This window comes from Formica exsecta, unplaced genomic scaffold, assembly GCF_003651465.1.
Source record: "Formica exsecta isolate Colony F162 unplaced genomic scaffold, ASM365146v1 scaffold364, whole genome shotgun sequence".
In the NCBI taxonomy this organism is placed as follows: Eukaryota; Metazoa; Arthropoda; class Insecta; order Hymenoptera; family Formicidae; genus Formica; species Formica exsecta.
Window position 1 is genome coordinate 18,918 of NW_021850887.1, and position 16,274 is coordinate 35,191.

The window sequence follows — 16,274 nt, forward strand, 5'->3', positions numbered from 1 at the left end:
GATCGGGAACTGGTAACGCTACGCTCGCCGGAGCGCCTTATATACCGGCGGCCGGCCTCCCACTCACGCGAATCGGTGCGCGGTGGGGCGGCCCCACGGTGGGGCCGTGACACGGGTGTGGGAGCTTAGGGGCGCCATTGGCGCCGAGCCTCAAAATTGCGGGTGGTGGAACGGCCCGCTAGGCCGTTAGTAACGGTATCGTTACAATTGTTTAATTTAATAATTATCATATAAGAGAGGAATTGTGAAAGCAGTATTTTTTATTTTGTACATATCTGGGAATTTATTTAAATCTCTATAAAAATATATTCTTTGTCTTTTAATCCATTTCATATCTATCATTTTTTGTTTTAGGGGACCTGAAAAGGCGACACTCGTGGAGCAGCGAAATCGATTATCAACTGGCGAGAACGGAAACTGCAAACATCTCGGGAGAAGACCCCGCTTCCCCAACTTCCTCAAAAGATAACAGAATTTCCTATAAGGTATTATATTAAATTTGTTGTATAACCGCTCCTATCCTCTTCGTAATATCTCTCTTGAAACGAAATATATCTTACGAATATAAAAAAACAATTATTACACTTTCCTCTTAGAAAGGAATAAAAGATAAAGCTCAAGGATATATGATAATATAATAGAGCAAATTAGACACATTTACAATTAATCACAGAGAAATAATAGGACATTATTACTAATCTATAATTATTATATAATTATTATCTATTATATCTTCTATTGAGGATTAAGTTACAATAATGTAATTGACTGAACGCAATTTTTATGCAACAATTTTAAATTTAAATTGCTCCTTTATTAGAAATTACTTTTCACTTATACTAGCAAATCATTGCTTGCGTTGTGCTACATTGCATCCTATTTTATTATTGCCGCTAGACAAGTGTACTCTCTGACGATCATAAAAGATCTGAGAGCTATGGCCTTTTCGGCTTTTAATGTTACTGCGCTGCACGGTTGCAATTGCAAAGACTGCATATTTCGACGTACATCTGCGTATGTGTCAATGATTCCGATATTTCACAAGTAAAGTTTCACAATTTTATGAGAGATTCATGTAGAAATTTTTTAGATATTTGTATTTTTATAACTTAACAAAAAGTTAATCTTTAATTTAATATTATATTTTTTTTTAATTTTTACACGAACATACATCTTGGAACATGCACACACACACCCACAAATAAAAGTGTAAGTCCGATTGTGCAATTTTTACGTGATACACCTTAAATAACGCTGATGCCGGTGTTATGCGTTATGACAGTGTGATGAAAACTATGAGATGTATATGACATATATATTATATTTGTGAAACAGATTTTTCCCATTTTTTATAGTGTCAAAATGGAAAATATAATATCGTACTTGGCTTTTATTAACTTATTAAAATTTCTGTTTAAAAAATACAAGTTTCCAGTTAAGAAAATACTTTCAATGATTTATTAGAAAAATAACGGCCTTAATGGGTTTATAATATTCAGAATTTTTCATTTAAAAGACTATAAGTTTGGCGCATCCGAAACTATTTTTTCGATACTGTTCAGTTTTCCCAAGATATTTTACTTCACACATACACAGACACACACACACAAAATATAAACTTTTTTACATACTGACAACTTAAGAAAAGAATGGACTTTTATATTTTTAATATAAAAATCTTAATATTAATTTTTTTATTTGTTATTTTTCATATATTTAATATAAAAATCTTAATATTTATGTTTTTATTTGCATTATTAATTGCAACATTTTATAATATACATTTTTCTTTGTATATCATATATTATATATCGTGCGTGCGCGTGCATACGTGTCAATATATAATATCAATACTGATCAATACATCATGTTGAAACTTTATGCACTTACATTGAACACATTATATATTCTTATTTATCTGACAAATGATATTAACGATAGTTGATGTATTTGCTTAAAATCTCTTCTTTTATGTGTTTCTTCAGTATCTTCGTTTTCACAATTCACATTTTCATTCAAAACACACATCGAATGTAAATAATTTTCCTCCTTTTTCCCATTTTTCTTTTATTCTCTGGATTCCGCGCTCAAAAGATTTATAATTATTTTATTTTATCTTGGATCTTGGGACAAAAGTGCTGGATAAAAAAGAAAGTAGATACAGAAGAGGAAAGAGAGGAAGAGGAGGACTAAAAATCATAAGAAGAAATATTCGTGTCGTAATTTTAGATCATATAATAAGCACGTGTGGCTGTTCGTTCTCTTTTGTCTCGATGACTCGTGCATATCGTAAATGGGTATGATGTGATTATGCCTCTCTCGCGGAACAGCCATAAAAGATCCCACCAAGGACGCGAGCGGATTGATTCCGCAAACGACCCCGCAAGAACGAATCCTGCGGCTCATCACTGTCGTTCTGGTTTTACTTTTTCATGTGAGATTTCTTTCTATGAATTTTTATGACAATTTTTTTTATTTTTTAAATTTTATTTTATTAAAATATTATTTTAAAAAATTAAGAATGTATTTGAGACAGGCTATACTTGAGAAAAAATAATTTTTAATTAAATATTTATTTAGAAAAAAGTTGGGCCTAGATGATTAAAGAATCTATGAATTAAAAATTATTCCTGTAATATAAATAATTGCTTTTACAAAAATTCTTTATAGATTTAATTAAAATGCGATTAAATAAATATTTTTAATAATTTTTTATCTTTGTATATATGCTTTATACATAATAAATAATTTTAGAAGATACAATGCGCGCTTACGTTTGTCAGAATTGATAAAATTTAAATTTAAACTTGCTCCATATAAGCAATATTATATAATTATAACTGATTAACTTCTTAAGTTTAATTAAATTATATCATCTAAATCTGAAATTAAATCTTAAATCAAAATTAAATTACACATTGCATTTAATAAAATTTTCTTTCTAATAATTTTTTCACATTTTTAAATAATTTGAAAGATCTTGAAAGAAAAAAGCAAAGAAGTATAAATGTGTAAAGACACCCTGTATATGTATATATGTGTCTAATGTTGACCATATCATCTCTCATGTGCAGGTAAAGCAGGTGAAACCGAGGAGAAAAGTCTTTACCATTTTGTTACCTAAAAGTACCTTTTTGTGATTTTCGTAATAACTATTGAGAAATTAATTTTAAAACATCGACCAATTTGCGCGAATATAAACATGCGGCGAGAAAGGACGGCCCAGAGACAACCCAAAAGTATACGGTCGCTAGGCGCGCGCAACGAAGTTTTGGGAGGAGCGCTCTACAAATGACAACAGTTACGTACGAACGGTACATAACGATGGATTTTCGCGTTCTAGCAACTGCACATCAATGGGTTGTTCCTTTTTACTGCGCGTTTATACTCGTGCGAATTGGCTGATCTTTTTAATTAATTTCTCAATAATTATTACAAACATCGCAAAATGGTAAAGGACTTTTCTCCTCGGTTTCACCTGCTCTATTTGCGCACGAGAGGTGATACGGTTATTGTCGGATATCCTGTATATAGCTACAATTGGTGATGTATATTTAAAATAACGATTATAATTATATATGCAAATTTTTTATAAGCTAATATTGAATTATTATAATCGTCTATGTTAATGTTTGCAACGGATAAATAACGCAGATTGCGTAAAGAGAAAAAATGCAGGAAAGTATAAGAAGTGCAGTGAAAATCTCGCGTACTTTGAACAGAAGAGATTTTGAACAGAATGGCATCCTTTGTAATCGAGAAAAATTGAAAGAATCTCTCATAAAGAAGATAAAACTGATGAGGCATACAAATGATGGCATGACAATTAGAGAGAGCCGAGATCTTATAATAATATTTAACCACGCAATACACGCGTAAAGCGGAAGTGAAGAAAGTACGACAAGAAGATAAAGTGGAAGAAAGGTAGGTTAAGACTGCAAACTCTCGGACGTTTCGGTACGAAGAAGAGGAAGAATACGCGGAGGAAATGGCAGGCAAGGATGTGCTCGGGGTCAATAGGGTTAAATATTTCGTGGAGAGAAACTTCACCGTTTCGTGATGAAGCTCCGAGAAAACGTAGAAACGTGTAATCTTTATACGAATCTTGAATATATATATACGAGGTTGGATCAATAAGTACCCGTGTTAGGAAGGAAGACGCAAGTTTTTCACAAATTTTTTTTTTATTTTTCAATGTAATCTCCTTTTAGGACGATACACTTTTCCCAACGTCCCGGCCATTTCTTTAACCCCTCCAAAAAATACGATCTCTTCGGTAACCACGTCTGCCGGGCGGCCTGGGCGCTTCTCATCAAAAACAGATGTACGGCCATGTTTGAATTCGTTGAACCAATATCTCACGGTTGTCATAGATGGTCCCCATAGACAGCATCCAACTTCGCTTTTATTTCTTCGCATGTTTTCTATCCAAAAATAAAAAGCGAATTACGGATCGATATTGCTCTTTTTCCATTATATCGAAAAACACCAAACACGTTTAATACAAATGGCTGCCAAATCAAAACTAACCTATGAATCAGTTTGAAATTTGGTATGGCGTCGTTTGACAGATGGTAGTACACGATGGTAATGCCAACTTCCCTCAGCAAAGCCACTTGTCTTCAAACACGGGTACTTATTGATCCACCCTCGTATATAACAATTATATAATAAAGCTGTTTGTAACATTTTCTTCTTATACTTGAATTAGATAAATGAATATTGTGAATATTAAAAAAAATTATTGCGTCAGAATATTTATTCTGACTTATTTTATAGACTCACATTATTGTATTTATTGTTTAGTAGTTAGCGCATTCTGTCTTTTGATTAATCTTTTCGGTTAATTTGTGTGTGGTTTGTATCTCGTCTGTGTGTGTGTAAGAGAATTATTTACTTTCTATAAATTTTGAGATATTTTTATCTTTACGTTTAATATTGTTTTTTTTTTTTAATTGCTTCCTTGATTACTCATATTAGAAATTGATTTCTCTCTTCGCTAAGTTTTTGTTTATATGCATACATGCACACGTGTATGCGCGAACATTTGTGATGTGTGTGTTTTCCTTTTTTTATGTAGTTATTTACGATTTCTAGAAAGAGAAATGTCATTAATCTTTAATATGCATCAATGAGTTTATCAGAACTGCGAAGCGGTATCTGCTAGCTGTTAAACACAGAATAAAAAATCTCTGAAAAAAGCAAGATTTTCATCGATTGAATGATAGATGATAGATAGGGAGAACCGTTTAAGAGTACACGTATATGCAAGTATGATGCACAGTGGTCTACAACGATCTATAAATTTTACCCCGTTTATAAGACTGCGAGTTATTCCTCGCTCTTTCTCATTGTCAGATCTTATTATCTGATGCCAAAAGTCAAAATAGTCGAGTTCATTAATTGTCGCTTCATCTCATTTTCGTCTCACGCCCTTTGTCGGCGAGTTGTTAAAACACTCCATCCGTATGCCTTTATCTTATAAAATCATAATCAATTTCGAATTAAATCACCATATAATTGAAAAACACAAATTACGCGCTGTATCACGCTTCTACAAATAATATAAATATACAATCTAGCCATTTTAATTGCACTTTATATATACAGGGTGTTTGATAATAATTGCCCCACCCGTAATGTGCAGGTAGAGCGGGTTAAACTAAACAGGAAAGTCCTATATCATTTTGCGATTTTTGTAATAATTATTGAGAAATTAATTAATAAAGATCGACCAATTCGCGCGAGTATAAGCGCGCAGCGAGAAAAGACAACCCAAAAGTAGACGCGCGACAAAGTTTTGGAAGGAGCGCTCTACAAATGACAACAGTTACATACGAGCGGTACATAACAATGGATTCTCGCGTCCTAGCAACTACATATCAATGCCGCTCATATCAGGCCGTTCTTTCTCACTGCGCGATAATACTCGCGAATTGGCCGATAATTCTTTAAATTAATTTCTCATTAATTATTACGAAAATCGCAAAACAATAGAGGACTTTCCTACTCGGTTTAACCCGCTCTATCTGCACATTACTTACAAGTGGGGCGATTATTATCAGACACCCTGTATACAGGGTGTCCCAGACCACCCGTACACCCCTTTTAAAATGAAAATAAATGGCTTTTATCAAAAATCGCGAACATTTTTTAAGTAAATCGGGTTGTCTCTATCGAATGGTGATATTTTCAACTTTTGATTCCGACCGGAAATACGCCATCCGGACCGGAAGTTGAATTTTTTGATGGAAACATAGTACTTTTTATTACAGATTCGAATTGTACGTAAAAAAATAAGAAACTTTTGTATCAAACGTTTTTTCTGAAAGTGCTTCTGTCAACCTTAAAATTGACCATGAAAGTAACTGTCATTAATTACGCCACAGGAACATTTGAAGTTCATAATTTCATCACGGTTACTTTCAAGATCAATTTCAAGGTTGACAGAAGCACTTTCAGAAAAAATATTTGATACAAAAATTTCTTATTTTTTCACGTACAATTCGAATCTGTAATAAAAAGTACTATGTTCCAATCAAAAAATTCAACTTCCGGTCCGGATGGCGTATTTTCGGTCGGAATCAAAAGTTGAAAATATTACCATTCGATAGAGCATACCCGATTTATTTAAAAAATGTTCGCGATTTTTGATAAAAGCCATTTATTTTCATTTTAAAAAGGGTGTACGGGTGCTCTGGGACTCCCTATATATACAGGATGGACCATTTTAAACAGTCGAATCGAATATATCAAAAACTGAGCTCTATAGACAAAAATGTTTCAGACAAAAGTTGCATGGTTTCGAGGAGGCCATATGATTAAAATATGAACTTGACCTTAAGTGACCTTTTTAAGACCATGTCAATGTGATCGATGTTTTCTTAAGCGGAAACCCCCATTTTTTATTGCATATTCTTGTAGCTTATCTCGAGAGCTTTTCAAAACACTATAATAAAGTATTTTTTCATTAAATACTTTTTGAGTTATTTTAAATTTTAATCTGACATATTTTGATATAAAAAATAAAATATCTCATAAAATATTTAGTTTTCGATAATCTTACCGTAATACTTTTATGTACAGAATAATGAGATAAATCAATTAGTGTAAAAAAAAATAATCGTTTAAAAAAAACAAATAATTACATACTTTTTTTGAAAACAATTTTTTTTACTCTAATTGATTTGTCTCATTATTTTGTACATAAAAATATTACGCTAAGATTATCGAAAATTAAATATTTTACGAGATATTTTATTTTGTATATCAAAATATGTGTGTCAGATTAAAATATACAATAACTCAAAAAGTACTTAATAAAAAAATACTTTATTTTAATGTTTGGAAAAGCTCTCGAGATAAGCTACAAGAATATGCAATAAAAATGGAGGTTTCAATTTAAAAAATTCAATGTGACCTTGATATGACCTTAACAATGTCACCCAAGGTTTAACTAATATTCCTATCTCTTTTCCTTCTCAGAACCAAACAATTTTTGTCTAAAAAGTTTCCTTCTAAAACTAACAGGTTTTGCGATAGTTGCCTGTTAAGATTAAAAAGACTTACCCTGTATATACATATATATACAGGGTGTCCGACAAGTAAGTGACCAAACGAAAGGTGAAGATAGATTGGGTCAAACTGAAAAGAAAAGTCCTATACCATTTTGCGATTTTTGTAATAATTATTGAGAAACTAATTTTAAAAAATCGACCAATTCGCGCGAGTATAAGCGCGCAGCAAGAAGAAACAACTCAAAAGTAAGCGCGCGACAAAGTTTTGGGAGGAGCGCTTTACAAATGATAACAGTTACGTACGAGAGCAGTACATAACAATGGATTCTCGCGTCCTAGCAACCACATATCAATGCCGCCCATATCAGGCCGTTCTTTCATATCGCGCGGTAATACTCGCGCGAATTGGTCGATCTTTTTTAATTAATTTCTCAATAATTATTACGAAAATTGCAAAATGATACAGGACTTTTCTTTTGAGTTTGACCCAATCTATCTCCACCTTTCGTTTGGTCACTTACTTGTCGGACACGCTATATATATACAGGGTGTCCTGTAAAGATTGTGCCAACGCTCGTGAGCGGCTAGAGCACAGTAAACTGAACAGAAAAGATCTGTAACTTTTTTTATATAACGCTTAATAAAGGAGTTATTATTGAGTAAAATCTGGTCAATTAGCGCCGATTTTTAGCCGGACGCACGTCGGTGAGCCGTCCGCCTGATAGTATGCGGCGGCGCACACTTCACAGCGCGGGGCTCACTGACGTGCGCACGGCTAAAGGTTGGCGCCGATTGGCCAGACTTTACTCAATAATAATTCCTTTATTACGCGTTATATAAAAAAATGTTACAGGACTTTTCTGTCCAGTTTACTGTGCTGTAGTCGCTCACGAGCGTTGGCACAATCTTTACCGGACACCCTGTATACATATTTATTCTTGCGTTACCAACTTTGACTGACGGAGGACGTATTTTCTAGGAATATGGCCGTTCGTTGCAGACGGTGGACCTGGTGGCGGATTGTCCATTGCAAATTGTGACAGGTGGCTCGATATTACCGTCATCCTCGAAATCGTCTACGCTCTTGCCGTCTTCGACGTTTGCCGCGTCGACGACGAGCATGGGGCAACGACCGAGCACTCTGTTGCGCCCCAAGATCTCGCTTACCTGGGTCTTACGTGGCCAACAGCAATCTGAGCCCGATGGCGCCTATCCGATCACTAATGGCAACGGAAGTAAAATCCCTTTATTCTATTTCTTTAATCTTATTACGTTTTTTTTAATTCAAGTTATTAAAGTTTAGTTTGTCGTTGTCGAGGGAAAAGTGGAGGATGCATTTTGCAATTGCAAATTATTACATATTAAAATTGTTTTAATAATACAATATTAATAACTTTTATAAAAGAGGCTAAAATTGAATCCTTATAAAAAGATTTTTATCATACAGAAATGTGTATGTGACATCTTTTATAATATAATGTATTATCCCATTGTATATATACAGGGTGTCCTAGACCACCCGGACACCCCTTTTCTTTCAAAAACTAAGCATTTTAGAGAAAAACGTTTTGAACAAAAATTGTATGGTTTTGAGGGGAACATAATATGGTTAGCAGGGTGGCCAACAGAAAATAGAGGTGAAGGAAAACCAAGCATTCATATAATTTCAGTTGGAACCCTGCTAATTTTAACCGTCGGGTAATCTAACCGGACTTGGTAAAATTGGCCCTTAAGAAGTTATCGCTCAAAAACCTCTGAAATCGTGATTATTTTAGTGCGTGTGTGTGTGTGTTAATAATAAAATTACGTAAAATCTTGTTCGTGAAGATGCGCACAGTGATCGAGATCTCTTATCTCGCGGCGACAAAGAAAGATCCTCGGGAAGAAGCGTCAAATGCTTCAAGGAAAAGGATGTTACTGACAAGGAGAATATCGACAACAAGAAAAGCGTTGAGAAACGCGAAAAGAAAATTCTGCACAGAATTGAAAAGGTAATTGTATATATATAATCTCAATCTAGATAAATTTTCTTTTAATATATAAACAGCTTGTCCTTGCTGACAAAGGACATTCGGCAACGCGAAAATTCAAAAAAATCTGAAACTTTGCATAATTATATAGTAAGTTTTAATAACGAAACGATTTTTTGTTGATGCTAAAAAATGGTTTTAGGGATAAAAACAACCACTTAAAAAAATTGATTTTTACATTCCAAAGCGAATATCATCGAAACGAAAAGAAATATGAAAAAATTGTTTAGACAAAAGTTTTATGGTTTAAAATGTACTTTACAATGGCGTACCTGGATTTTTCAAAAATGGTAAAATTTTTTTTAACATTTTGAAAAATTTTTCAGATTGTATTAAAGCTTATGTTGCCAAATTCAACCATGTATGAAAAAGTTATGTTGCGGAAATTAATTCTTGAGAAATAAAATAAAAACACACATTACCTATACTTATACTAATCTTATTTGCTCGCTGATTTATGATGACTTATCTCTTTTTTCTTTTCTTCATAACGTATCGTAATACACGATAACGATTCTGAATTTTAGTAATAATATTTGTAGCAGACCCTGTTATATAAATCATATTTATATATCAGTGCTGGGGTTTACTTGCACATTTCGGCCCGATTCCGTGGCTCACGCCTATTGTCCCCCACTCACCGCTCGTACGAAAACTTTTTGCGATTTTCTTTCGACCGAAGGTAAATGTATTATGTTTTTTTTATTAATAAATTGTATCGTATATAATATTAGTATCATGTTATCTCATATACAGGGTGAGTCATTTTAATCAATACACGCAAATATCTCGTAAAGTAAGCAAGATGGAAAAAAATGTTTTATACAGAAGTTGTATGATTCAGAGGGAGACACATGATGAAAATATGGACTTGACCTTGAATGACCTTTTTAAGGCCAAGTCAATGTGATTGATGTTTTTTTAAATGGAACCCTTATTTTTTATTGCATATTCTTGTAGCTTATCTCGAGAAGTGTTTTTCGAAACACTAATGAATTATTTTTTCATTAAGTACTTTTTGAGTTATTTTATATTTTAATCTGACACATCCAATGAAATTTGATTTTAAACATCACGCCATAAAGTTTATCGAAATGTTATCTTTATTTTGATATAAAAGCCGTACGTTTCCGCATTTCACTCATTGTCTGACATGATTTAAACAATAATAATGATAGAGGCTCTCTGGATTAAAATCAAATATAATAGAAAAGTGCATTTAGAGCCAAGCGCGGTACGTGGTGCGCAAACTGTTTATTATTAGTGATAAATTAATACTAATATAAATTTCGAACGTTTCGACCCTTTATTTGGGTCATCTTCAGCGCAAAGTTAGACTAACAAACATAAATTTAACGTCGCATGGTTATAAAATTCGTCATACAAAGTCATACATTGAATTAAAATTAAAAACTAAAAAAAGAACCGGAGGTCTCTCACATCTTCATGAACGTTGATAATTCTTTCATGTCGTTGTGAAGGTAACTAACTTAGCGGTTGTTATGCCGAAAATCAGAGTCCGACTTACTTTAGATATGTCGATGATATTTCTCTGGCGGTTCCCGCTTCCTATCTTAACCACACGCTACATACTTTTAACTCTTTCCACCCAAGAACACAGTTCACAGTTGAGATCGGAGAGGAGAATAAATTGAATTTTTTTGACATTACTATGATCGTGAGGGAGAGCCGCTTGATTTCTGATTGGTATCGCAAACCCACGTTTTCCGGAAGATATTTACATTAATGCTCTTTTCTATTATATATGATTTAAACAATTATTGTACGATTCAAGTTAACTGAAATTTAATGCAATTATGAGTTCTAAATTAAAGTTTTATATATAAAATAAATCCAAGAGGTGATTTCTTAAATTACCTCCTTACGGAAGACGAACCTCTTGTGCTGGTGACAACACAACAATTTGTGTTAAAATGCCAAGAATAAATATAGCAAATGTTATAAATTTATTAATCACAACGTTTAACATTGCAAATTTTGCTTACCTATTAATTACCGTGAAATTGAACTTCATGATACCATTTCCGATCTAATAAAAAAATGCTGTAAATGATGATGTTGCGATTGAATTCAAATGAGATGATGATTTTGATCCGTCGGAACCGCACAATGTACAATTTGTGGACGTGTATGATATTGATGCTGAAGAAGATAATTATGAAGACGAAGTTTGTATTGTGGATAACGAAGGTGGAAATGTAAACTTAAATTACAAAAGAAAAGTAGTTGAATCTTAGAACAGTAGACAAAAAGGACATTTATCTATTATTGCTGTACAGAATCGTTTTAGAAAGGTAAAATTTAATTCAAACAAAAAAATATTATGAGCTGAACGAGTAAGTAGATGTGCGTTGTGAATAAATTAATAAACGATAACGGAAACAGAAAAATGTTTCAGACTTATGCACATTATTTACATTGCATATCTGCGATCGTTTATCTACGATTATCTGCGTTAGTTCATTAATCTATTTATTTTTTAATTAGATTTTCTAAATATCAAACTTCCTTTTTTTTGATAAAATTTATTTTGCAATTGCATAGATGGAAAGAAAATGTAATGCGCGAAAGGTCAAACAGAAACAAACTTGTATTTATTGCCGAATATATACTAACGCAATTCCAAGAAGCTATTGATAGAGGATCTATCATTCACGACATAGATTTGCGAAAATGAGTATTACAAACGAAAAAGCAAATAGACTTCCCTTTATTTAAATATGGAATTTTAAAAAAGCACATTGCATTGTATCACATAAAATAACAAGTTTCAAAACCCGATCTTCTCATTCGCAACTGATGTAACAATAAGTCAAAGTGCAGAGGAATTTGTGAGACAGGTTAAACCACATATTGATGTAATCGGTACAGGATCAATTTATAATACAGATGAAAGCGGCTTTAATTTAGAAATATATTCTGGAAGAACATTAACTAATGTGGGAGTAAAAAAAAGTCGAATCTACTATTCAATCTTTATCTTCTATGACTCATAGCTATATTATTATGCCCATTATATCTGCAGATGGACATCTTCTTTCACCTCTGTATATAGTACTAAAAGCATCTAGTGGAAAATTTGGACCACGAGTAGAAGAAACTTTGTTTAAACCTTTTAATGTTTACATTACGGGTTCAAAATCAGGAAAACTCACAAGCCAATATTTCAAAAATTGGTTTGAAGAAGTATATTTACAAAATACTGGGGAAAAAAGTTTGCTATTGCTTAATTCATGGACAAGACATTGTCCGGAACAATTAAAAGAATTTATATTAGCAGACAAACAAGTAAATATTTTAACAATGCCAAAAAAACAATTGCTTTTGTACAACTTTTAGATGTTTTCTGTTTTAGAATTTGGAAAAATTTTGTTCGATGTTTTTCTGATAATATTATTTTAAATAATTATGACATAAATTTACATTCACTAATAATATAATAAAACTACAAAGTTTAACACCATCAACTTTCTTCTCCAAGATTTCAAACTGTATTTAAATATGATTGATACAAAAGTGGATATTTATCGACGCGGCCTGAAAAGTTTGATAATCCAATAAATTTTTGTTATTTTAAAGAAAAAAAGACATACCAAGATGCAGTATTTGTGGTAAAATGGCTTTTATACGTTGTGCATGATGCAAAGAATATTTTTGTTTTGGACATTTCTTTGAACAATATCATTATTGTAACAATTACATAAAATAAATAATATTTTGATAATTAATTTAATTTAATTTTAAAATTAATTTAATTCTTGTTGATGAAAATTTTACAAAACATTTAAACATTTTTCGAATATTATTATGCTTCTATATCTTGAATTGAAATTTAATTTGCAAAATATTATTTTAAAATTATATTTATTTAAAATTATAATTTTCAATATTATTCAAATATTACAAGACTTTCATTCAGTTTTTTATATTATTATGATATAATATATATAGAATAATATGTATAGAACATAATATGTATAGAAAGATTATTTACGTAACTGGGCTACAAATATTATTACTAATATTCAGCATCATTATCGTGTATTGAGAAACCTTACGAAGAAAAGAGAAAAGAGATAAGTCGTCATAAAACAGCAAGCGCGCGCGAATAAGATTAGTATAGGTAGCGTGCGTCTATTTTATTTCTTAAGAATTAATTTCCGCAACATAACTTTATCATAAATGATTGAATTTAGCATAACATAAGCTTTAATATAAATTGACAATTTTTTCAAAATATTAAAAAAAAAATAAATGGTGGGGGTATTTTGAAAAATTTTAACGCCTATATTAATATTATTTATCCTGAAAATTATATATTAAATAAGTAATATTTGTATACATACATACATACATATATATATGTATATATACAGGGTGGGCTAAAAGTCTAGATACAGTCGAATATCTCGTAAACAATGCAATTTTGGAACGAAAGTTTTAAACAAAAGTTGCATGGTTTCGAGGGGGTCATAAGATAAAAATACTTGACTTGACTTTGAGTGACCTTTTCAAGGTGAGGTCAATGTGACTGATGTTTTCTTAAATGGAACCCCCATTTTTTATTGGATATTCTTGTAGCTTATCTCAAGAACTTTTCAAAATACTAATGAAGTATTTTTTCATTAAGTACTTTTTGAGTTATTTTATATTTTAATCTGACATATTTTGATATAAAAAATAAAATATCTCGTAAAATATTCAGTTTTCAATAATCTTACCGTAATACTTTTATGTACAGAATAATGAGACAAATCAATTAGCGTAAAAAAAAACAAATAATTGTTTTAAAAAATTTATTGTGGATAATTACATACTTTTTCTTAAAAACAATTATTTTTTTTATACCAATTGATTTGTCTCATTATTCTGTATATAAAAGTATTACGGTAAGATTATCGCAAATTAAATATATAACGAAAACTAAATATTTTACAAAATATTTCATTTTTTATATCAAATTATGTCAGATTAAGATATAAAATAACTCAAAAAGTACTTAATCAAAAAATACTTTATTACAGTGTTTCGAAAACCTCTCGAGCTAAGCTATAAGAATATGTAATGGAAAATGGGGGTTTCCACTTAAGAAATTAAAGGTGACCTTCACGTGACCTTCAAATGATTATCCAAGGTCAAACCAAGGTCACCGTTGTACGTCCCCCTCTAGACCATACAACTTTTATTTGAAAAGTTTTTTTGTATAATTGCATATTTTCGAAATATTTGCCTCTTAAGATTAAAAAGACTCACCCTGTATCAAGCGACGCGGTAACGACGTAACGACGCGACCAAGTGTATAAAAAAATTCTTTCCGTCTTGTCAACGGTTTTGCCTATGTACAGGGGCAGCGACGTTACCATCAAGCGACGCGATAGCGTCGCAACGCCAAGTATATAAAAAAATTCTTTCCGGCTTGTCAACGGTTTCTCCTATGTATAGGGGCAGCGGCGTTATCAAATAGCTTATCCGGAATTTTACGTCTAATAAACTTTCGATTAAAATACCTCAGGAACTAAAGCCGCAGTCAAAAACCTAACTACACTTTTCTTATAGAATGTGGATGCAAGCTTTTGATGGCTTTCGCAAGCGACCAGTTTGAATAAGATTGATGCAATCAATCCTGAGCTACGATAATCGTATACCAGAATGTGATATTTTTGGTCTTTCAGGTTCAGTTTCAGATCCAGTCGCTCACGTACATATGCTCGCACGCACACACGCAAAGGGATTTTGTCCCTCAAGCGGCGTTCATATCGTTCATGTACGATTATTCGCTTGAGTATGCAGAACGCTTTAAGAGACAAGATCATGTGGATGCGTGTACATACGTGTGAGATGTTTATATTTTATAAGAGTACGCGCGGAGTATAATGCGACAAAAAGAAAAGTGATAAAGTGATTAACGGTTATGAGAATATCGCGTAATAGTGCAATACAAGGAAGAAAAGTGATAAAGTGAAAAGAAATTATTAACGCGGAATAGTGCAAGAAAGAGAAGTGATTTCTTTTAATCACATTGAGCAAAGTTAGGTTATATTAGCGAAATTGAACAAATGCTTTATTACACGCAATGCTTGAATCTATGCATTATCAATTAATATATTTGTGATTTGTTGGGAAATGATTATGGAGGCATTGAAGGAATATTTGAAGATTTTGGCTGGCCATGTTTTCGATAAGCTGGTAATTATATGCGTGAACGCGCATTCATGTACACAGTGCATTCAAAAAGTTGGGGGACTGATTTTTTTCTGGACATACTGACTGCGCTATCTCTTGGCCTACACTGGGTCTAGTTACTATGATTTCTCTTGAGTTTTGCCATACTTTTTTTGCCGCCATTGAATCAATAGTTTAAAGGTTGCGTGTTTGAAATTTTTAAAATTTTTCACGTTGTCACGATTTTCAAAATAGAACCGTGATTAAGTTTTGTTTTAAATGTGGAAAAACTGCAACAGAAACATATTAAATGATGCAAGATGCATTTGGAAAAGATTGTCTAGCGCGTAGTAAAGTGTTCAGGTTGACATCAGCCCATTCAACAAAATTCTGCGCCGCCATAACGCAATGCTCTCTCTACTCCGATGTCCTTTGTGTCCTCTGAACCTCGCACACACTTTTCTTTTGCCGAGCACATCATGCACGATAGTGTGAACACTTCCCATATTAATTCCGCCCACATTCGACATTCTCGTGGAAGAGC

At 32.4% G+C, this 16,274-nt stretch overlaps 1 protein-coding gene across 1 annotated transcript in view; it reads left to right on the top strand.

The window, feature by feature from the left end:
- The window catches only part of LOC115239095, a 45,871-nt gene that overhangs the window by 3,285 nt on the left and 26,312 nt on the right, over positions 1 to 16,274 (top strand). The window contains exons 4-6 of the mRNA XM_029813435.1: positions 355 to 485; positions 8,497 to 8,752; positions 9,345 to 9,508. Of these exons, the coding sequence (XP_029669295.1) occupies positions 355 to 485; positions 8,497 to 8,752; positions 9,345 to 9,508 (551 nt within the window). The remainder of the gene's footprint in view (positions 1 to 354; positions 486 to 8,496; positions 8,753 to 9,344; positions 9,509 to 16,274) is intronic.